The sequence below is a fragment of the Phocoena sinus genome, chromosome 19 (assembly GCF_008692025.1).
Source record: "Phocoena sinus isolate mPhoSin1 chromosome 19, mPhoSin1.pri, whole genome shotgun sequence".
NCBI lineage: Eukaryota > Metazoa > Chordata > Mammalia > Artiodactyla > Phocoenidae > Phocoena > Phocoena sinus.
This window is the reverse complement of record NC_045781.1, coordinates 5985799-6007063: the sequence shown is the minus strand read 5'-3', so window position 1 is coordinate 6007063 and position 21265 is coordinate 5985799. Positions and strand designations below refer to the sequence as shown.

The 21265-nt window shown below is 57.0% G+C and overlaps 2 protein-coding genes across 4 annotated transcripts in view; one reads left to right on the top strand and one right to left on the bottom strand.

Moving 5' to 3' along the window:
* SHANK1 (SH3 and multiple ankyrin repeat domains 1) overlaps positions 1 to 5646 on the bottom strand; it is a 43422-nt gene extending 37776 nt beyond the window's left edge. For 2 of the 3 annotated variants that reach the window (XM_032612624.1, XM_032612625.1), the window contains exons 1-7: positions 5218 to 5646; positions 4811 to 5014; positions 4250 to 4321; positions 2811 to 2919; positions 2564 to 2715; positions 710 to 877; positions 141 to 257 (exon numbers count right to left, since the gene is read on the bottom strand). In XM_032612624.1, the coding sequence (XP_032468515.1) occupies positions 141 to 257; positions 710 to 877; positions 2564 to 2715; positions 2811 to 2919; positions 4250 to 4321; positions 4811 to 5014; positions 5218 to 5475 (1080 nt within the window). In that variant the 5' untranslated portion in view covers positions 5476 to 5646. Of the gene's footprint in view, positions 1 to 140; positions 258 to 709; positions 878 to 2563; positions 2716 to 2810; positions 2920 to 4249; positions 4322 to 4810; positions 5015 to 5217 lie in introns of those variants that run through there. The other variant, XM_032612626.1, reaches the window with a different exon arrangement.
* Positions 5647 to 12087: 6441 nt separating this feature from the next.
* Positions 12088 to 14394, top strand: CLEC11A (C-type lectin domain containing 11A). The gene is made up of 4 exons (XM_032612880.1): positions 12088 to 12448; positions 12703 to 12892; positions 13211 to 13402; positions 13784 to 14394. Exons 1-4 carry the CDS (start codon positions 12302 to 12304, stop codon positions 14227 to 14229), a joined length of 975 nt encoding a protein of 324 aa, XP_032468771.1. The 5' UTR covers positions 12088 to 12301; the 3' UTR covers positions 14230 to 14394.
* The last annotated feature ends 6871 nt before the right edge of the window (positions 14395 to 21265 follow it).

Below are 21265 nucleotides of genomic sequence, written 5' to 3'. Positions count from 1 at the left end.
AGGTCTGAGCCTGACACAGGGAAGGTGTTCAGGAAATATCTGCTGAATTAATGAATGAAATAGTGAAAGAACGGAGGGCACAGGGAGGCTGGGAGGCTGGAGTCGGGAGGAGGGCCCGGGGCGGGCGCTGCAGGGCAGACCTTATTGTAGAGGGCGCAGATGTGCAGGGCCGTGTTCCCCGAGGCGTTCTGGGCTCCAGGCTCAGCCCCATAGAAGAGCAGGTGTTCCAGGTGCTGAGAATGGCCCCTCTGGCAGGCCTGGAGAGGATTGGGAGTGGAGGAGGCTGGAACAGACCCACCTGGCCATGGCATCTGCCTGTCTCCTTCACCTCGAGGTCAGGAAGCTGTACATCCACCTCCCCTTCTCCTTTCAACCCCCATTCCTGCTTAGGAACTCACGCCGCCAGCTTTGCAAGTCCTTCCAAGGCCCAGGGCTCTGGGCTGGTTGCTCGGGAGGGTCGAGAGGCCATCCCCACTCATCTCAGGGGTCGAGGTTTCCAGGTCCCACGCCATCCCCTTTAGGGTCCCGGTGTTGACGCCCTCATCTTTTCCTCTTTGGGGACCATGCTACTCCCACCCCTCCCCTCTGTGAGGACCCCAGCATCTGGGGCCCTAGCTCCTTGGACCGGGGTCCCTGATCCCTGGGCCCCCTCAGGGTCCAGCAAACCACCCATGCAGCCCCCAGCCCCTCCTGGCCGAGTCAGGAGCACCTGGTGGATCTCCTGCCAGCCGTTCTCATCAGCTATGCCCAGCTGGGCCCTGTTGTACAGGAGTAGCTCACAGCAGCGGGGGTCGCCCCCCACCATAGCCGTATGGAACAGAGGAGTCAGCCCCCGGCGGTCCTTGTAGTTGGGGGAACCCCCAAGATCCAGGAGCGCCTAGGAAGGGAAAAAAGAAGACAGTCAGACACGTACTGGCTCACGCAGAAGGGCCAGTGGGGAGGGGGGTCCTGGGTAACCCACACTGGCCAGTACCAGAGCTGGCTGTGGCGTGATGCCCTTGAGAGACCTTGATGCTGGCCCTTCCCCTCTCAGAGCCTCTCGTCCCTGTGAACTATGAAGGGATTGGGAAGATGCCTCCAGAGGACCCTCCCACTCTGAAATCCTGCCCAAACTTCCCCCACGGGCGACGACGTTCGGTGAGCCACTGAAGGAGCCTAATGCCTCAGTGCCCACCTACTCAATAGGCTGGTTTGGGGGACAAACGAGAGAACGGAGTCTGAGTGCAGAATGGCCCCTGGCTGGGTGGGAGGTGTTCTTAGGACCGGGATCCTGAGGACGAGGCACAGAAGGAAGTCTGGGAGGGGGCAAGCTTGGGTTAAAGCCACTTGGGCCAGCCTCGCAGGGGCTGGGGGCTCGGGGGCAGGGAGCGGGCCCACTCAAGTAACAGCTCTGGGCCTGGAAGGCCGGCAGCATCGAGCACGTTAGGAAAGCCCTGTGTGAGGAGAGTCTGCGGTGGCACTGTCCAACAGAACATTCGCAACGTTTGTGGTGACGGCAACAGTCTACAACCGCACGATCCAATATGGCAGCCGCGTGTGGGCTACTGAGTGCTTGCATGTGGTTAGTAAGCCTGAGAAACGCAAGTTTTAATTTTAGTGCATTTGAGTCCATTGACATCTCCACAGCCCCATGTGGTTGGTGGCCGCTGGACTGGACAGAGCAGGCCTGGCGGGTAGGGGTGGGGTGCGGGCAGGTGCGGGGTCTGGGGGAGGGGTGTACATAAAGACGGTCTGTCGATTCCAGGGCTGTAAGGCAGACCTCTGTGGCTGGTGTTTAGGGATCTTCAAGAAAGGGGTGGAGAAAGCAGAAGAGGCTCCGTTAAGCTGGAGCATCTATGAATCCTGGTGTTTATCGAGAGCTCTGGGGGCGGTCTAGCCTGACCTGTGCGTGAAGAGGGATCAAGTGCCCTTGGGTGGGGGGAAAAGAAGCCCGTTTTAAAATTAGACCGGGCGAGCTGACTCCGTGTATGTATTTTGAGGGTCTACGAGGTTCGTCAATTTGGGAAGGCACATTCGAGATGCTGCACTGGAGGAGGGGGCTGTGAGAGAAGGGGGTGTGTTTGGGGGGTGAGCTGCTAGGTTGGGAAGGGTAGATGGAGAGGCTGAAGGCCAGTGTCTGGAGGAGACAGATGAAGGGGCTGTGTCTGCAGGGTGTGTATGGAGGAGGGTCTGTATCTGGGGGCACAGCAGGGAGCTCACTCTGCATTTTAAAGGCCACCAGGAGAGTCTACAGGTCAGGGAGACAGAGGTAGGTGTTGGTGTAGAGCTGGGTCAGAGGGAATGGAGAAGTTCTGGGTGTCAGGAAATTAACAAGATCTACCTGCGTGTAGGGCAAGGGTCCATGTGACCATCAACTACAGCTGATCGTGAGCCCTGAGCTGGGGCGGGTGGGCGCTCCTGGAGGTCCCAGGAGGGCATCAGATTCAGTTAGAGGAGTAGCAATGGAGGAGAGGTGGAGGAAGGGTCTGGGTCAGTTGGCCCAATGCAGTCTGGGCGAGAAACATGGTAATTTGGGGGTGCCTCTGAGCTCTGGGGAGGGTCCCGGGAGGATCTGGCACCTCACCGTGAGAGCGAGGCAGTGACGGGCACACGCGGCCTTGTGTAGCGCTGTCATGCCATCCCGGGCCCGGAAGTCGATGTGGGCCCCGCCCAGGCACAGGGTTCGAATCACCTCTACAGAGCCTTCTGTCTGGGCAGCCAGCGTCAGGGGGGTCTCTGGTGGGGGCGGACGGGAAAGGCCGGTCACATGCAACCCCTAGGCCTTGTTCTTAACTCTCCAGCCCTCCCAAAGTGCCCGGCCCCCACCCTACCTCCTGAATCCGAGTCATGATAATTGGGGTCCAGCCCCTTGTCCAGCAGCCGTGCCACCTTATCGGATGTCCCGAGCTGTACGTACTCCAGGAACTTCTTCAACCCCGTCTGAGGCATAGACAAGAGAAGACAGGCCGGTCAGGAAGGAAGGGAGCAAAGCTGGGTTCTGGAGCAGTGCTGTCCAGTGGAAATACACAGGAAGCCACACATGTCATTGAAAAGTCCCTAGTAGTCGCCATTTTTTTTTTTTTTTAAAAGGAAGGGGAACTTTCAATTACATTCAAATTCACTTTAACAATTACATTCAAATTCACTTTAATGACCTATCTCTCTCTCTCTTTTTTTTTTTTTTTTTTTTGCGGTATGTGGGCCTCTCACCGCTGGAGCCTCTCCCGCTGTGGAGCACAGGCTCCAGACGCACAGGCCCAGCGGCCATGGCCCATGCGCGGAGCCGCTCCGCGGCATGTGGGATCCTCCCGGACCGGGGCACGAACCCGTGTCCCCTGCATCGGCAGGCGGACTCTCAACCACTGCGCCACCAGGGAAGCCCCTGACCTATCTCTTTTTAATCTACTATATCTACAATATTACCGTGTCAACAGGTAATCCACATGAAATTTATTAATGAGATATTTTACTTTTGGGAGTACTGAGTCTTCCAAATCCAGTGTGTATTTCACACTCACAGCAAGGCTCAGTTCAGACCTGCCACACTGCAGGTACCCAGGGGGCCGTATGTGTCTGGAAGCACCTGCAGTGGATGGTACAGGTCTGGACGGATGGAATATTCTGGGGAGGACAGAGACAAATGCATGGTGGAGTGGGGATGGGGATGAGAAGATGCCTGGGAGCTTTCTTCCCAAGTGTCAAGGATCCTTCACTTCACTTCTGACCAAAGCAGCCCCCTGGCTTCTTCCCAGCTTTGGGGGGACCAGAGGAGACGCAGGGGACATATAGTCTGAGGACTGGAGGGCAAGGAAGCAGGAGGATAAACGTGGATGGGGAGGAAAGCATCCTTGGATCTGGTAGAGATTTAGGCTCTGGGATTGTGGGAACTGCAGGGTGTCTATGAAACAGTCCCTAGGCAGAGGGATGCTAGATGTCAGAGTCACAGGCCAAGGAAGCGGGGCCCTGAGTGGATACAGGGGACCTAGGAGATGAGAGGGGAGAATCCAAAGATGAGGAAGGTGGGACCGAGGTGGAAATGGTGTGAGCCTGAGCAGACGCACAAGGAGGAAAGAGAGGAGATAAAAAAGGCTATGGTAGGGTTAGCAGGGGCACTTGGGGTTGTCCCAAATGTGACACAGCATCCCAAGTTAAGTGGGGGACCCTGGCAGAGGCAGAGAAGGCTTGGAGGGCTGTTGGGAAGAGATAGGAGAGAAAATGGTTGGGCAGGGAGCTCCAGGTGGGAGGGCAAGTGTCAGCAGGGTTCTCTCACCTTCGTGTGCAACTTGGCCAGCTGCTTCTCATCCAGGTTGGTCTGTTTGTAAACTCGGGTCTTGTATCGGAACTGAGGCCAGGGGTGGGGTAAAGGGAGAGACAGAGACTCAAAATCAGGGGTCTGGACCCCCTTCTGAGCCAGGAGTCAACTCTGGGTCAGGGTGGAAACAGCCCCAGAGCCTTGGCTGGGTGGGCAGAGCGGTGCTAGGCCACTAGGGGCATGTGGACTGCAACCCCTAGGGAGTCTGGACCCCATGGGGAAGGTTCTAGAATACCTACTGTAATTGGGCATCCTTTCCCACTTTGATTGATAACGGGAAGCTTGGGGCTGGAAAATGACTTGCCCAAGGTCACTCCACCGGTCAGAGGCAGAAGGCACGGTAATTTGAACTCAGGCCTCTCTGGCTCTGATTCTTAGGTGCCCCCCGAATCCAGAAGAGCCCACTGGGTTTTCCCTTGCCAAGGTCTTGGCTGGGAGAAAAAACGGGGAGGGGGCAGATGTGTCTCAGGACGTGTCTTCTGTCATCTGTGAAGGGGCCAGGAAGGCTGTGGGCCTCACCTCCAGGTAGGGCACCCCCTTCTCAAAGGACTGGGGGTACTCCCGCAGCAGCCGTTCCTCCTCCAGGAAGTTGGCATCGCGGCCCGACGTGGCCGGCTGGAACAGGCCATAGTTGAGGACATCCTGCAGGCTCTCGCTCAGGGCACAGAGCACCTGCTGCTTGGCCGTCCAGATGGTGGCATCTGGGTTGAAGCGCAGGCATTTCTGGTGGGGGAGGCAACAGGAAGGGGCCTGAGGTGGTGTGGGAAGGGGCTGTGGGTGATTCCAGGGACAGAGTGGGTGTTGGGGGCAATACGTGGGGGTCTGGAAATTGGGGGCCACGTGTAAGGACACCCAGCGCCAGAGGCCTCCCCGTGCAGGCTCGGGTCCCCCTCCCGCCCCACCCCTCCTCCGGCCAGCGGGCTCACTGTCTGGTGCAGGTCAGGGATGCCAATCCTAAAGACCATCATGCTGAAGTGGGCGTCGTCTGGGACAGACATGGAGCGGCCCTGGAGGCCTCGAACCGAGGCCAGGCTACCAGGTCCCCCGCTGCCCCGGCCCCGGGTCCCCCGGGGGCCTCTCCCGGGCCCGTCTGGGGAGCTGTCGGACTCTGAGCCCCCCTCGGGACACTCGCTGGCACTGTGGCGTTCCTCGTCCTCGCTTGACGCGGGGCTGTGGGTCATCATGGGGCCACGGGGCGACGGGGGACGGCAGCATCACAGGCGGCTGCAGGGGGCCAAGGGCGGCTGTCAGACTAGGAACCCAGACCCCCTGGAGGCCACAGGCGCACTCAGTGGACAAATGGTCAAGGGCAGCCGCCCCACCCTGCCCGAGGGAGGCAGGAAGGAGGCTGGACACACCCCCCAGACACTCCTACAGCTTCCAAGCTCTAGCTCTAGCTCTCTCTCTCTCTCTCTCCCCCGCCCCCCCTCTCTGTCTCTCTCTCTCGCTCTCTCTCTCTCGCTCTCTCTCTCTCTCTCTCGCTCTCTCACTCTCTCACACACACACACACACACACCAACCCTGCCATGCTTCCTGCACGTCTCCTTCCCTGCCCTTGGCCTTGCTCGCAGCCCCCCGCCCCTCCTGCGCCCCACTTTGCCGCTGACCCAGCGTGGTGGTGTCCCAGAAACCGCAGAATCACCGCGGGAGCTACTGGCCCACTTTGCCAGGCCACGGATAAGGCAGCTAAAATTAGCTGAGGACAGACAGGTGGGCGACCCACCGGCATCCTGCCCTCCTGGCCCCAGCCAGGGCCCTCACCTGAGATCCTCCCATCTTCCTCCTGGATAACTGGGGTGAGGCTGAGATGTAGTAATGGGGAGAGGATAACTGGGGTGAGGCTGAGATGTAGTAAGGGGGAGAGGATAACTGGGGTGAGGCTGAGATGTAGTAAGGGGGAGAGGATAACTGGGGTGAGGCTGAGATGTAGTAAGGGGGAGAGGGAGGTGCCTTGAGCCTAGGGTGGAGCTGGTGACTTCGCTGAAGTGTGGTTGACAATGTGTGCAGAGGGCTGCTGGGGAACCATCCCAGGGGGCAGGGGCACTGAGATGGGGGTGCCACGGGGCAGAGTACCGTGCAAGGGGTGTGCCGAGGGGACCACAAGAAGTTGCCTGTGCAAGTTTCTGGGGGCATCTTGAGAGGGTGTGGGGGTGGGGGTTGGGGAGGCTGGCCCTGGGAGGGCTGTCCAGGTGACAGCCACCCTGTCGGTGCACGGTGGCTGCAGATGACCTGTGAGTGTGTTTGAGGCCTGGCGCTGCTGGGTGGGTGGACCGGCATTGCCTGGTACTACTGGTGGCCCCACTCTGAGGGAGACTGGGGGGCTGGGAGGGAGGCTAAGAAGGGGGGTGAGGCTCTGGGGGACTGGGGTGAGAGATCCTCTCCAGATCCCCACTATTCTTTGCCCCTGAGGGAGTCTTATAAGGGTGAGTCCCAGATGGGGTCCTTTTCTCTCATTTTCTCCACCCGCCCCCCCACCCTAGCACCGGAAACCAGAATGTCTGGTCTTGTCCCTCCCCCCCCCACACCAGGCCCGGCTCCTGCACGTTGCCATGGAGACGGGAAGCAGTGGTGGGTACTGCTGACTTTGGGGGAGTGGGGATGGGCTGGGGGGTTGGGGGAGGGAAGACAAAATGTGTGGCGGGGAGGAGAGTTCCAAGAGCTGTGGGCGAGCTAGCATCTAACCGTGGGCAGGCCAACCCCTCCCCCAAGGGTGGCCACGGCTTCGAAGCCCCCTCCCCCTCTAGGTACCCCGCAGAGCTGCCCCTGCTTTACGCTTGCGGAAACCCCGGCCTCCTCCTACCCTTCCACTCCACATCCCACCTCCGGACCTGGGGCTGGCAGCCACTCCCCCTCCGCTGACCCTGGCTGACCCTCAGCCTCAACCGGGCACTAATGGGGTGGCCAGTGGCCTGAAAGCAAAACTAGCCGGGTCCCCCCGCGCGTGCGGCGGCCCCCGACTCCCCGGCCCCTCCCCCTCAGGCCCAGAGGGAGGGAGCGGGCACACTCCGCCGGGGCGGCATGAATCAAACGCTCCGCGGCTAAGAATAGCTGGCACGCAGCTGGTACTGAGACGGGGCTGAGGAATCGGCGGGGGGGGGGGGGGCGGAGAAGGAGAGGGGGGTGCCCTGGGAGGCGACGGGGGGACGGGGGGCGGCTGGCTTGGCCGAGAGCCGGCCCGGGAGAATGAATGGAGGCGGAGAGAGGCGGGGAGAGGCGGGGAGAAGGAGCCGGGGCTGGGGCGGGCCGAGAAGCTGGTGGGGGAGAGCCCCGGTCCGGGGCGAGGGGGCGGGGGCACCCGGGAGCGGGACTCGGGGGCAGGAGCCGAGGGGGCGCGCCGGCCGGTGGAGAAGGAAGAGGGGACAGGGTGGGATGGGGGGGAGCTTGTGAAGGGGTGGGAGGGGACTGGAGGAGTCTGGAAGGCGAAGCAAGAGCTACAGGGGGTCGCAGGGGGCGGAGGAGGCCAAGGCCCAGAGCTCCGCCGGCGGAGACGGGCCCCGGGATGACCCGGGGAAGGGGCCTCGAGGGGTGGGGCCGCAGGAGCGGTCGAGGGGCCGAGGTGGGCCGGGATGGGCGAGGTGGGGGAGTGGCCGGGCAGGGCCAAGAGGCGGGTACAGCGACCGAGCCCTTGGCCCAGGAGCGCGGGGAGGCGGGTTCGGGCAGGGGGCTCCGCCGGCGGCGGATGGGGGCTGCATCCTCCCACCAAGTCTGCGATCTGGGACGGGGCACGGGGGACCGGGGCGTAACCTAATTTGACGTCGCCCGGGGCCACGCTCCCCTCCTCACCCACCGCACACCCGGGCCGGGAGCCCGGCGCTCAGCCAAGGACGTCCGGGGCGCCCCCGCCCCCTCCCGCGGCCCCGGGCCCGCCGTTCCCCCAGACCCCCGGTTTTCGGCCCCCTTACCTGCCTGGCGGGGCTGCTGAGTCCCGGTCGGCGGCGCCCGCGGCCCCTCCCCCCTCCCCCCACCCCCCACCCCCCCGGAGACTGGGGACCCTCAGGCCATGCCCCACCGCCCCGGAGGGCGAGCGGGCCCGGGGAGGCGGCGGGCGGGGGCCGGGGGGGCGGGCGGGGGTCCGAGGACCTCACCCCCCCCGCGGGCCGGGCCTGGCCATCCGCAGAGCGCCCCCCCTTCCGCCGCGGCCGCCGCGCCCCTCTTAGCTAGCCCGCCCCCGGCTCGGTCCGGCCGGCTCCGGGCGCCGCGTCTCCGCCTGCTCTTCCTCCTCCTCTTCCTCCGGCCGCCGCCGCCGCCGCCGCCGCCGCCGCCAGCTCCGCGCCTCCTCTGCCTCGCTTCTCGCTCTCTCGCTCTCGCTGTCTCTCCCTCACCCTGTCTCTCCCTCTCTCCCTCCCTCTCTCCCTCCTTCCCCTCCCTCCGCCCTCTCCCCTCCCTCCGGGAGCCGGCGGAGGAGACATCGCCCCTCCCCGCGCCCCCAAACCTCGCCCATCCCCCCGCCACCGCCGGCTCCGCCCCCTCCCCCACCGCTCCTCTCAGCCGCCTGGATCCCCGAACCCTGACTCCACCCCTGCTTGCCCCTGTACCCCGACGATGGGGACCCGCCCCCCAAGGGTACCTCTCCTCGCACCCCCAGGACCGCCCCTTCCCAGATCGCCCCCACCACCTCTACACACAGTAGGGTGCAATTATATATTTGATGCTAGACTCTACCCCGCCCAAATTGGATGGTGAGAGCTACAGATTCCTGTCATATCCCCCCAAACACACACACACACACACACACACACACACACACTCACACACACACACACCTTCCTCCGAGGCACAGGTGCAGAGAGTCACTAGCTGGCCCTGCCCCTGCAGATATCTCCACACGTACATTCTCTCCAGGGCATGCAGGGCTCTGAGTGTACATTACCATGAACACACCCAGCTACATCATGTACATATCACACCCGAGTGCCGGAGCATGCACACGGCAGCGCACACGCATCTACCCACCCCCCACACGCGGGCACGCAGCCGGCTGTGCTCGCTCAGAACTCCAGCTCACACGGAACCCTGAAACACACACAGAAATGGAGGGAGATGTGTGCCTGCATCTCCATCATACTCACCCACCTGGCCCTCCGTCACGCAGGTGTGCACACGCCAATGTAGAGGCACGACCCTGCGCCTTCGCTCCCCTCCGTGAGGATTATTGCTGACATTTCCTGAACACTCCCTGTGCGCCAGGCTCTGTTCTGGATTTACTCTTCAGCTTCTCACACCAGTCCTCTGGGCTGCAGACTTGTGCCATCCCCATTTACCAGAGGGGGAAACCAAGGCCCAGAGAGGTTAAGTAACTTGCCCAAGGTCACCCAGTCAGAAAGAGGTGGTGGATCAGAGACAGGTAGCCTGACTCAGAGTCTTCAGACTGCTGTGGTCCAGTACTGGGCACTCCATAGCTGCCTGTCCTTCTTCCTCACACGGATACCCCCAGCCATCTCAGCAGCTCAGCTCCTTGGTGCATGGGATACACCCGCAGAGATGGGGCAGATCCCGTAGGGCAGCGGTGAGAGCACCGCCGCAGCCCGGGCTCCTACCCTTCTCCCAGCTCCAACAGGACCACCAGCCAGAGTACAGGCACCTGCAGAGGGCAGTTCTAAGCAGCCTGTGGGTGCACCTCCAGCTGCAGGCTCGCGGGTACCACAGTATGAGCTGGAGCAGGTGCTGGCCCAGCCCCAGGAGGCCCGGTTCCAGACGCACATCCACCGGCCCAGGTGGTGAGCAGCTGAGCCTGGGGAGAGAACAGCTGCCCGTGTTGGCACCACCTGTGAGAGGGGCTGTGTACCCTTCCACGGCCTACAAGACCTTTCCGGCCTGTGTATTCTCTCTCAATGAGGGGTCCCCAGGCCCTTCATGGGTGCCTGAGACAGGCTCAAGCTCTGAGGTGGTGGGCAGCCTGCCCAAGGTCACACTGCCCTCTGCTTTCTCGGAAAATGGAAGGCTGGATGCGTTGATTTCCAAGGCCCCTCCTAGGGCTCCCGGCAGCTGAGGGCAGATGCCCTGCTTTTGCTTAGAGCCAGAAGCTTTGGCTAGCTGCCGCCACGCTGGTCACCTCCAGCAGGCTGAGCCGGCCCCTCTCCGAGCCTCGGTTTTCTCCCTTGAAGAGTGGGCCCTGCGATCCTGGCCCGTGAGCTCCATGTTCTCTTGCACAACCAGCCGGGCTACATGACGCACGGGCCTGGCATAGAGTGGGCATGGCCTGCCCTCCTGCTTCCCTTGCCTCTGCAGCCTCTCTTCCACTGCCTTCCCCACCTCTACCCTGGCTGCCACCCCTACCCCCAGTGCCACGGGGAACTCGAGTTGCCACCTAAACACAACCATCCAGTGTTCAGTCTTCTGGCTGAGCTGTTACCCCGCAGGAAAGACTACTTCCTTCCTCTCTCAAATGATTGAGTACCTACTACGTGCGGAGTTGGCCCTTTTCTACCTCTGGGGATACAGCAATGAACACAGACGCCTGCCTTCACTGGCGGGAGACAGACACTGAACAAGTAAACAAACAAACAAGGCAATGCCAGTCTTGATTCAACCAAAAAGATAAAATGAGGTGTTGGAATAAACTAACTTGGGGAAGGCCTCTCTGAGCTGAGACCTCAATGATGAGAAGGAGCTGGGGGAAGAGTCTTCTAGAAGGAGGAAAAGGCTAGCGCAAAAGCTCTGAAGTGGGAAGGAGCTTACCGTTCAGGAAGTAGCGAAGAGGCCAGTGTGGCTGGAGCTTGTGGAGGGTGGGGGCGGGATGGGGGGAGTTAGGATGCGAGGGGAGTGGGGGTGATGAGCTTGCGGAGGTGCAAAGGACCCATCCTTCCCAGCCCCCACTGCTGGGCAGGCCAGGCCTGTGCAGAGGACAGGGCTTGGCTTCCCTCCCACATATGATGGGAAGCTGGGGGGAGCAGGGGAGTGGGGAGTGATGTGATCTGATTTATGGTGGTTTGGAAGCATTGCTCTGGCTGTGGCAAGCTGTGTGGATTGGAGGGGCTTGGGAGGAAGGAGGGGGAGAGGCAGGAAGAGGCGACTGCAGTGGTCCAGGCGGGAGATGAGGTACCTTGCTGAATGCTCAGAGCTCTCTGTGCACCCAGCGGGCATCTGTCTACTCCACCTCCCGGAAAAAGCTTTCCTGACCCCACCCACCCAGCCCCTCCCCTCCCCTCTGCCCCAGCCCGTCACCCTGTGGGTCTGTCTGCTGGGCTGTGAACAGCTGGAATCCCCAGCGTCGCCCCACCCAGGACCCGGCCTGCAGGAGGTTTCCAGGAAAGCAAGGCAGATGGATCCAAAAGCCCCACCTTCTAGGGCTGCACACACAGCCACACGTGTGCGCTTCGCATGTGTCCCCACAGACAGGCACAGACACTCATTTGCATCTGGGGCAAGGGCTTGGAGGGCAGGGTGGGAGATCTGGGGACAGGAGGGGGTCTAGAGCTTACGAATGGTGGGAAAGCCTCCTCCCACAGGGTGTGTGGGCCACGGTGGCCACAGGGTAATAACAACCTTAGAAGACCTTGAGGTCTCCCCTGTCCTGAGCGCTGGTCAGGGGGAAGAGAGGGGAGCAGGGCCCAGCCCCGACAACTCCCTGAGGTGGTTCCTGGGCAGAGGCTCTGCCCCAGGATCCCTTGGGGAGCCGGCTCCATCCTCTTCCTGACCTTCTGGAACTTTGGCTGTGGCAGAAGGAAAGAGCAGGACGGGACGGAAGCAAGCTCTGGAAAGTGGGAAGAGGAGGGTGTGTGCGGAGACCCAAGGCAGGCGGGATCCAAGCTTTGGAACGTTGGAGGTTTCCGGCCACAGAGGCAGGGCCTCGGGGGAGCCAGGAGAGGCGGGGAGAGACACACACAGAGGAGCGGAGACCAACGGACCACGGACGAGACAGGAGTTGGGAGTTGGGAGGAGAGGGACCAGAGAGAAGCTGGGAGAGGCACGGACCAGGGGGCTGGTGATCTGCACACACTCCAGTCCCCAGAAACATCCCTCTCCTCAGAGACATCCTTCTGCAGCCTTTGGTGCTCCGAGCCCAGCCTGATGCAGGCAGCCTGGCTCCTCGGGGCTCTGGTGGTACCCCAGCTCCTGGGCTTCAGTCATGGAGTTTGGGGAGCCCAGAGGGAGCGGGAGGGGGGATGCGCTAGCCCCCAGGAGGAGGAGCGGGAGAGGGAGGCCCTGATGCAGAAGGTGAGTTAGGGGAGTGCTGGGACTCTAGTGGGGGGACCCGGCTGTGTGACTGTGGGCTTGGGAGGGGCGTATTTGAGGGTCAGGGAAATGGGCGACGGGAGGGATGGGTTAGGCTCAGAGGATGAGGGTGACGGGTTCAGAGTAGGGGCTCGGGGCAGAGAGCCAGCTTACAGCTGGAAAGGGGTGGCTGGAGTGTCTGGGGGGGTCAGAATGCAGCTGCCAGGCTGGCCCTGACCATCCCTCCCCTGCCTCAGCATTTACAGGAAGCCCTGGGACTGCTTGCTAGGAGGGGGGACGAAAATCCTGAGGGAAACCCTGGAGGCAAAGGGGCCTGGGCGACTGAGAAGGACGGTCAGGGGGAGGAAGGCGAGGAGGAACCAACCACAACTCCCTACTTCAGCCCCAGCCCCTCTCCCACCTCGGAAGACACCTTCACTTATATCCGTGAGTAATCATTAGCTCCGCCCTGCCCCCAGGCCTCCGTGGTCATTTTCACAAAAACGAACCGTCCTATCACTGCCCCGGGGTCTTTCAGTTGCCCACTGCCCAGCTCGGAGCCCCTATACCCCCAGGAGCTCCAGATCCCTGGCCTTGCCTCCCAAGAGCCCGGAGCCACCGGCCCCTACCTCCCAGGAGTCCTGAGTACCCCACCCCCACCCCAACTCCGCCCCAGAAGCCCTAGGTCCCGGTCCCTCCAGGTCCTCTGGTCCCCTGGCTCCGCCCCCAGGGTCACGGTCCAGCGTGCGCCCTGTCCATACGCAGTGGGTCGCCTGGCCGGCCTGGACGCAGGCCTGCACCAGGTGCACGTCCGTCTGCACGCGTTGGACACCCGCGTGGCCGAGCTGAGCCGGGGGCTGCGGCAGCTGCGGGAGGTGGCGGGTGACACCCGCGACGCCTTGCAAGCCCTGAAGGAGGCGCAGAGCCGCTCCGAACGCGAGCATGGCCGCTTAGAGGGTGAGTCGCACCGTGCGGGGCGGGGAAAGAGGGACGATCCGGGTCAGATGGGGAACTGGTGGCAAAAGGGGGTCGGAAAAGTCTGAGGAGACGTGAGGACCCTGGGTGTCAGGGGCGAGGGTGTTCTTGCAGATTTGGGGTGTGTTGGCTGATGGGGAGGGTGAATGCGGGGAGCAGACGGGCTCGTGGGGTGGAACGCTCCCCACAGAGCTGTTGAGCCGAAACTACTCTGGCCGCACCACGCCCCCTACAGTCCCGCCCCAACAGTCTGGCCCCGCCCCTGGCGGCCGTGACGCCATCTCCCAGCCCCTGGCGGTTCTGAGCCCGCCTCCGCTCCGCCCTTGAGACACTAATCCCACCTCCGCTCCGCCCCGCCCGCAGGCTGCCTGAAGGGGGTGCGCCTTGGCCACAAGTGCTTCCTGCTCTCGCGCGACTTCGAAGCTCAGGCAGCGGCGCAGGCGCGGTGCGTGGCGCGGGGCGGAAGCCTGGCGCAGCCGGCGGATCGTCAGCAGATGGAAGTGCTCACTCGCCATCTGCGCACGGCGCTTGCCCCCTACAACTGGCCCGTGTGGCTGGGTGTGCACGACCGGCGCGCCGAGGGCCTCTACCTCTTCGAGAACGGCCAGCGCGTGTCCTTCTTCGCCTGGCACCGCGCCCCCAGCCCCGAGCCCGGCGCCCGGCCCAGCGCCGCGCCGCACCCGCTCAGCCCCAACCAGCCTAACGGCGGCGCGCTCGAGAACTGCGTGGCGCAGGCCTCGGACGACGGCTCCTGGTGGGACCACGACTGCGAGCGGCGCCTCTACTATGTTTGCGAGTTCCCCTTTTAAGCGGGCCCGGCCCCCCGCTTCTCCACTCCATCCCACCATCCGCCCTTTGTGGCGATCCCTGGGGGGCTCCTGCGGGGCCGGGAGCCCTTCCTTGCCTGTCTTTCCTGGAAGCGGTGGGCACCAGGCTAGGTCCGGCGCCAATAAAGCCTTGTGGAATCTGACTTGAGCAGGCAGTGGAGGCACTTTTGGCCTTTATCTCTCTGCGGGGCACGGCAGGAAGGGCAAGGTCCCATCCCCCTTTTACAGGTATTGTTTGAGCCCCAGATCAGAGTGATGGACAACACGTACATATGTACACACGGTCATCCGCTACTGCACACTCATGTTTGGACTACACGAGTGCACACGCTGCTAACGCCTCCACCCCCATCGTGCCCCACTCAAGGCCTTTGGGACCCAGGGCCTGTCAGTCATTGTCCCAGGCCTTGGCCTTGGTCCTGATCAAAGAGATCTGGGAGGCACAAAGGAGCTAAAGGCTCTGACAAGTCCTGCAGGAAAGACCCCCATTTAATTTTTTTTAGTGTGTCTCAAACTTGTTTCACCAGATGGTACCATCATGTCATGTAAAGTCATGACATTATGGTCATGACTACTCCCTTCCCCTTCTCCCAACTCCAGAGCATGTGTTTAGACACAAACATGAGGACCTACCTAGCCTGGACGCTTAGGCTCCCTCCCAATTGATCCATCCTCCACTCCCTGCCTGTGAGGCCATGAGCCAGTCCCTCCCTCCCTCTGAGGCTCAGTTTCCTCTTCTGAACATGGGCACATTATCCCTACCTTGTATGGCTCTTGGGATGTTCACATGAGCCCAGGAAAGTGAGCATTTGGGAAATGGTGGAGCATAAGCCACACACTACATTTTCTTCCTCACCATTAATCCCCTGGGGCAGTGAGGACACCCAGACCCATCTTGGGCTCAGCGCTGTGGACAGCACTCTTTGGAGGAAGAGCTCTTTTGGAAACACCGAGTGTCTCCCCACATACTGGCATCAGGGTCGGGACCCTGATATCCTCACAGAGCCCAGGAATCGGAGTGTGACCCTGTCTGTCCTTACATCTCTGTCCCTTCCCCTTCATCAGCCATGGCACCACCCACCTAAAGTGTCACCATTGGATCTTCCAGTGGGAGGAATGAGCCACTCTGTCATCTCCAGAAGGGGGGAGCACAAGCCACCCACTCCCTTTAGGAGTCATTTCTCAGCCCCACAGGCCCCATAGGAGGTACAGAAGAAGGGGGGTGGCCTCTGGTCAGGAAGGCTTCGATCAGGGGACTGAAGACTTTGCTCAAAATTCATCCCCCCTCTAAGCTTGTTTCCAGGGTTGCAGTGGGGCAGCAGGATGTCTTACAGAAAATCAAAGGGCAGATGTCTGCTATTGCTTGGGAGAGGTCCACCCTCACAGACCTGAAATTCTGGGAAGTCAGTGGTTGGGGGCAGTTCAATGGTTACCTGCCTAGATTCTGGAGCCAGATGGCCCAGGTTCTAATCCTACCTCAGCCACTTAACCTGTGCAACTTGAGGGAGACATAACTTTGCTGTTCCTCAGTGTCCCCATCTGTATAATGGGGGTGATAACATCTGCCTCCTAGAATAGTGCCAGACACAGAGGGGCCTTTGTAACATCAGCTCTGATCCTTACTCGGCTATTTTAACCTCACCTTCACCTCTGCTTGCTCTCTCCAGACACTGTCTTTGCATATGCAGAAGTCCAAGAATTGGCTAATGTGTCACCCTGAACAACCTGCCTACCCCCTAGCTCCCACAGCAGGGTTAGGTGCTGCCTTTGGTGCTCCAGAACCCCTGACTCCTCTCATGACCTAGCTAACCCTGATCAGTCAGACTGGGCACCCTTGTGGGGCAGGGCTGGGTATGACCAGCTCTGCGTCCCCAGCATCCCTGGCATGTGGGAGTTCTTTGAATGAAGGAAGATGCCTGTGTGGGGCCATGTTGGGAACCCTGAGATGAACTGGATTTCTAACTGCTTCTCTTCCTCCCTGGCGTCCCCCAGGCCTCAGTCGGGTGACTCACCTGGGCTCCCATTGGGTGGGGGGCTTTCCTCATCAAGCCTTCCATCACTCTAGGTGCCACTGTTTGGTCAGTATCTGTCATACTAGCTCAGGGAAAAAGAGTTGTGGGCACAGAGATGTCCGGGGTGGGGAGTAGAGGGCATTTGCAAGGAGTGTTAACGCATCAGATCAGCTCGCCTGTACGCTGCTTTCTGGGCTGATTCCGGTCTGCATATGGGAACCCTGCTGCCTTCTCCAAGAAGCCCTCCCAGGCCTCTCGAGGGCGTTTGCCAATGCCACCTCTTTTGGCTCTCTGTGGAGCATCTGCCGTTTGAGAGCTCCGAGCCGCGGACCGGAGAAGGCCTCGGCAGTTGGTCGGGTTCGGTGAGTTAAGGGATCCCAGGGAAGTGATGGAGGAAGGGCGCAAAGCCTGAAATGACCCAGCGGGAAGATAAAGAACCAGGGCTCCACCGGCCTGCCAGGACTACGAATCCCAGGAGGCTGAGCGGCAGGCCCTCCACCTCCTGCCCAGAACAACATTTCCCAGCAGTCATCGTGGGCTTCATGCAGATCCTCTCTCAAGCCCCGCCCCCTACTCCACTTGAGGATCGCCCACATTTCCCTGCAAGTTGGAGGACCACACCCAGTCTCCAATCAGAGCTCAGACCGCGGCTCCCCACCCGCCAGGTCTCACCCCGAGGTACTTTGGGAAATGTAGTCCGGTCCCGAGTCAACGGAGAGAAAACATGAATTGGCGGAGTCTAACATTCCATTAGGCTTAGAGTGTAATGGGTGCTCAGATCTTACTACGAGAGTGTTTCAAGATATGGGTGAATTTCCACGGGTGTATCATAACCATTTTTTAAAAAGTGAAATCATAGAAAATATCAGAATGAAGAGAAAGTGGAAAGAAATAGTTCTCATAATTTGAGTTCTTGAGTATGTACTGAATTACAATATAAAACACAACATAAAAATTCTTCCTTTGGGGGATTCCCTGGTGGCGCAGTGGTTAAGAGTCCGCCTGCCAACTCAGGGGACACAGGTTTGAGCCCTGGTCCAGGAAGATCCCACATGCCGCAGACAATTAAGCCCGTGTGCCACAACTACTGAGCCTGCGCTCTAGAGCCCACAAGCCACAACTACTGAAGCCCGCACGCCAGGACGCCTGTGCGCCTAGAGCCCGTGCTCTGCAGCAAAAGAAGCCATTGCAATGAGAAGCCCATGCACGGCAACGAAGAGCAAACCCCGCTCGCCGCAACTAGAGAAAGCCTGCGTGCAGCAACAAAGACCCAACGCAGCCAAAAATAAAATAAATAAATTACTTTAAAAAAATTCTTCCTTGGCCTGCAAAAGATTTGCTAAAAACTAGTCCAAACCAATTCAGCCCCTTTTAAAAGAACCAAAACTTTTTATTTGGAAATAATTTCAAACTTACAAATAACTTGCACAAATAAAAATGATATTTTGTATATGCCCTTTACCCAGATTTATTGTTAACAGTTCACCCCATTGCTTTAGCTTTATCATCCTCAATCTATTGTCAACCTGAAAAAATAGAGTAGCAAGTTATTTTACCAGCAAAGTGAGTTTATTCAGGAATAGCAGAAGAATTACAGTTTGAGCAGAGAAAGCTGTGGTGAACCACAGGCAAGTCCGAAGAGGTGGACAGCAGGTCAGCTTTTATTAGGTTTCAGGAGGAAATTGGGGAGGGTTGTTTTGAATAAAAGTTTATTGGAGAAGAACAAGACTTTGAGGTTGTGGTGGTTTCTTTCTTTTCTTTTCCTGGCTCTGCCACAGGGCATGTGGGATCTTGGTCCCCCAGCCAGGATCGAACCCACGCCCCCTGCATTGAAAGCACAGAGTCTTAACCACTGGACTGCCAGGGAAGTCCCCGTGGTGGTTTCTTGTTGACTGCAAGCAGTGGTTAGTGGTTCTTGCTGGGGCAAGGAGGAATCCTCCCTTTTCTTAAAACCAGGAGGTGAAATTCCCATGTGAAAAAATGTACTCTCCTGTCCCAGAAGGAAAAAAGTAACATTCTTATCATCATGCATAAGAAGTTGAGACCAAGAGAATTTTGTACAAAGAATTCTATATGAGCAGACCTTGTTAAAATAATTTTTATCTCCCTTCTTCCTTCTGGTTATGCAGGCTGCAGTGTGTGGTATTTGCATGAGAGCTCTCTCTTCTGGGCTTTCTGAATTCAATCTAAATGAAGTTTTCCTCTATTTTCACTCTATCTATCTATCTACCCATTCAACCATCCATCCATCCACTCATCACCCACCACTCCATCCTAACCCAATCACCAGGGACAAACCAAAGTCAGGTTTATTGACTCACTGCAATGAAAGAGACCATGTCCCCAAAAAGGAGCTGGATCGAGCTATAGAATTTGGGGGAGGAGAGGAATTTGAATGAAATTTAAGTGAAGCTGTGTTTTAATAGCTTGAGAGCAAAGAAGGGATTTGTATAAATGAGTCAACATCAGGTCTGGACTGCAAAGTGGTCTCAGGGTCCTGTTTCCTTGGAAACTACAAAGTTAAGACAAATGTGGCATGTTGTGTCTAGAAACTATCTAAAGCTCTGTATCAGGGCTGGAAATGGAGGCTTCTTGTCTGTGTCAAAGTGACTTACATCTTACAGGCAAGAGTAGGAAGTTTATTATATTTATTTATTTTTTTGCCGCGTGGCACTGGCTTGCAGGATCTTAGTTCCCCGACCAGGGATTGAACCCAGGCCACGGCAGTGAAAGCGCCAAGTCCTAACCACTGGACCGCCTGGGAATTCCCTGTTGAATTCTTATGGATATAATTTCAAATAACAAAGTTTCCAAAAGCCCATGATTTTTGACAACTAAGCTTCTCAGTGAGTAAAATAGCCCTAGTCACCCATAAAGGGAGTTATTTTTTTTTTTTTTTTTTTTTTTTTTTGGGGTACGCGGGCCTCTCACTGTTGTGGCCTCTCCCGTTGCGGAGCAACAGGCTCCGGACGCGCAGGCTCAGTGGCCATGGCTCACGGGCCCAGCCGCTCCGCGGCATGTGGGATCCTCCCACACCAGGGCACGAACCCGTGTCCCCTGCATCGGCAGGCGGACTCTCAACCACTGCGCCACCAGGGAAGCCCAAAGGGAGTTATTAGAACACTACAGCTGCAGCATATCCCCGGGGCCGGGGTGGGGGTGGAGATGTTTCCTGTTAACTTTATGGCTGGCTTTATCTGTGTCCATAGATGGATGGTGGGGCAGAGTTTTAATTCCAGCTGGTTTTCATTTCTCAATATACATATATTTTCTAAAGCATGTAAGGGTTAGTTACACACATCATGGCCCTTTACCTTGAAATACTTCAGCGTGTATTTCTTAAGAATAGAGATGTTCTCTTACCTAACCACCTGTAATCAATCTCAGTAAATATAACATTTACATAATACTTGTAATCAAATTACCATTTGATTTCATCAATATATTAAAAATATGATATTTGATGAGGTTATACCAGATGTGTAAGGTTGTTTAGCGTTAGAAAAATCTATTAATTAATTAATTCACCACTTTGACAGATTCATGGACAGGTGACAATCTTCATAGATGGAGGAAAAAGCATTTGATAAAAACTTTATTCAACAGATATATTTTTCTGCAATGGGTTAAGCATCTAACTCAAACAGTGGGAAAATTAGCAATAAAGCAAAACCACAGAAACAAATGCAAAAGAAATGATTTTAAAGATATGGGCAGAAATCAATGAAATGAATGGGGGAAGAAAAGAAGATTAACAAAACCAAAAACTAGTTTAATTTTTGAAAAAGTTACTAAGATAAACTGACTTTTAGCAAAATCAAATAGGAAAAGAAGAGATTGACTGCAGATAAAATACAAACTGTAAAAGAGTAAATAATATTGACCGAGGCAGAGATATAAAAAAGAACAAAATCGTGATTATGAGTAACAATGGGCTAACATTTAAAATCTAGATGAAACGGTTAAATTACTAGAAAAATATAAAATGCTAAAAATTACACAAAAATAGAGAACTTGAGTAAACCAATAATTACTGAAGTATGTGAAGTTATACTCAAATAGAAAAAGAAAGGTGTAAAGGCTAAAAGGGAATAGAGAAAGCTGTCATTATTTGAACATGATATAATTATATACCCAGTAAAACCAGTGGAATGAACAAACTATGAGAACAAATAATAAGAACTATCACAAGGTCCCCAGTTACGAGATTAATCTACAAAAATCAATTCCTTTGCTTTTCACCGACAATAAACAAACATACAGTGTAATTAAAGATACTATTCACCATCCCAACAAAATCTAGAAACCATCTAAGAACAGGCAAATAAGAAAACATAAGATTCTGTGGCAAAAACTTAAAATCTAATAAACGACCCCAAAATGAACTGAGTGAAAGCAAAGACATGCTACACTTTTGGTTGGGGTGAGTATATATTATACTGATGTCAATGCCTCACAAATAATTTATAGATTTAATACAATTGCAAACAAATTTCTACTTGGATTATTTAAACAGCTTTATTGAGATTCACATCCCATACAACTCACACAATTTAAGTGTACAATTCAATGGTTCTTAGTATATTGAGATGTGTACAACCATCACCACAGTGAATTGGATTTTCACCATCTCAATCCCTATACCATTCAGCAGTCACCTCCCTGTCTCCCCATCCGCTCCCAGACCTAAGAAACCACTAATCTATTTCCTACCTCTATAGATTTGCCTATTATGGACATTTCCATTTATATGAAAGGAATCGTATAAATATGTGGTCTTTTGTGACTGGCTTCTTTCACTTAGCATGTTTGCAAGATTTACCCAGGTTGTGGTATGTAAGGTACCTCATTCCTCTTCATGATGAATAACATTTGATTGTATGGACATAGCACATGTTGTTTATCCATTCATCATTTGATGGACATTTGGGTTGCTTCCCACTTCGGGCTATTACGAATAATACTGCTATGAACAGGTCTACAAGTTTTTCTGTGACCATTTGTAT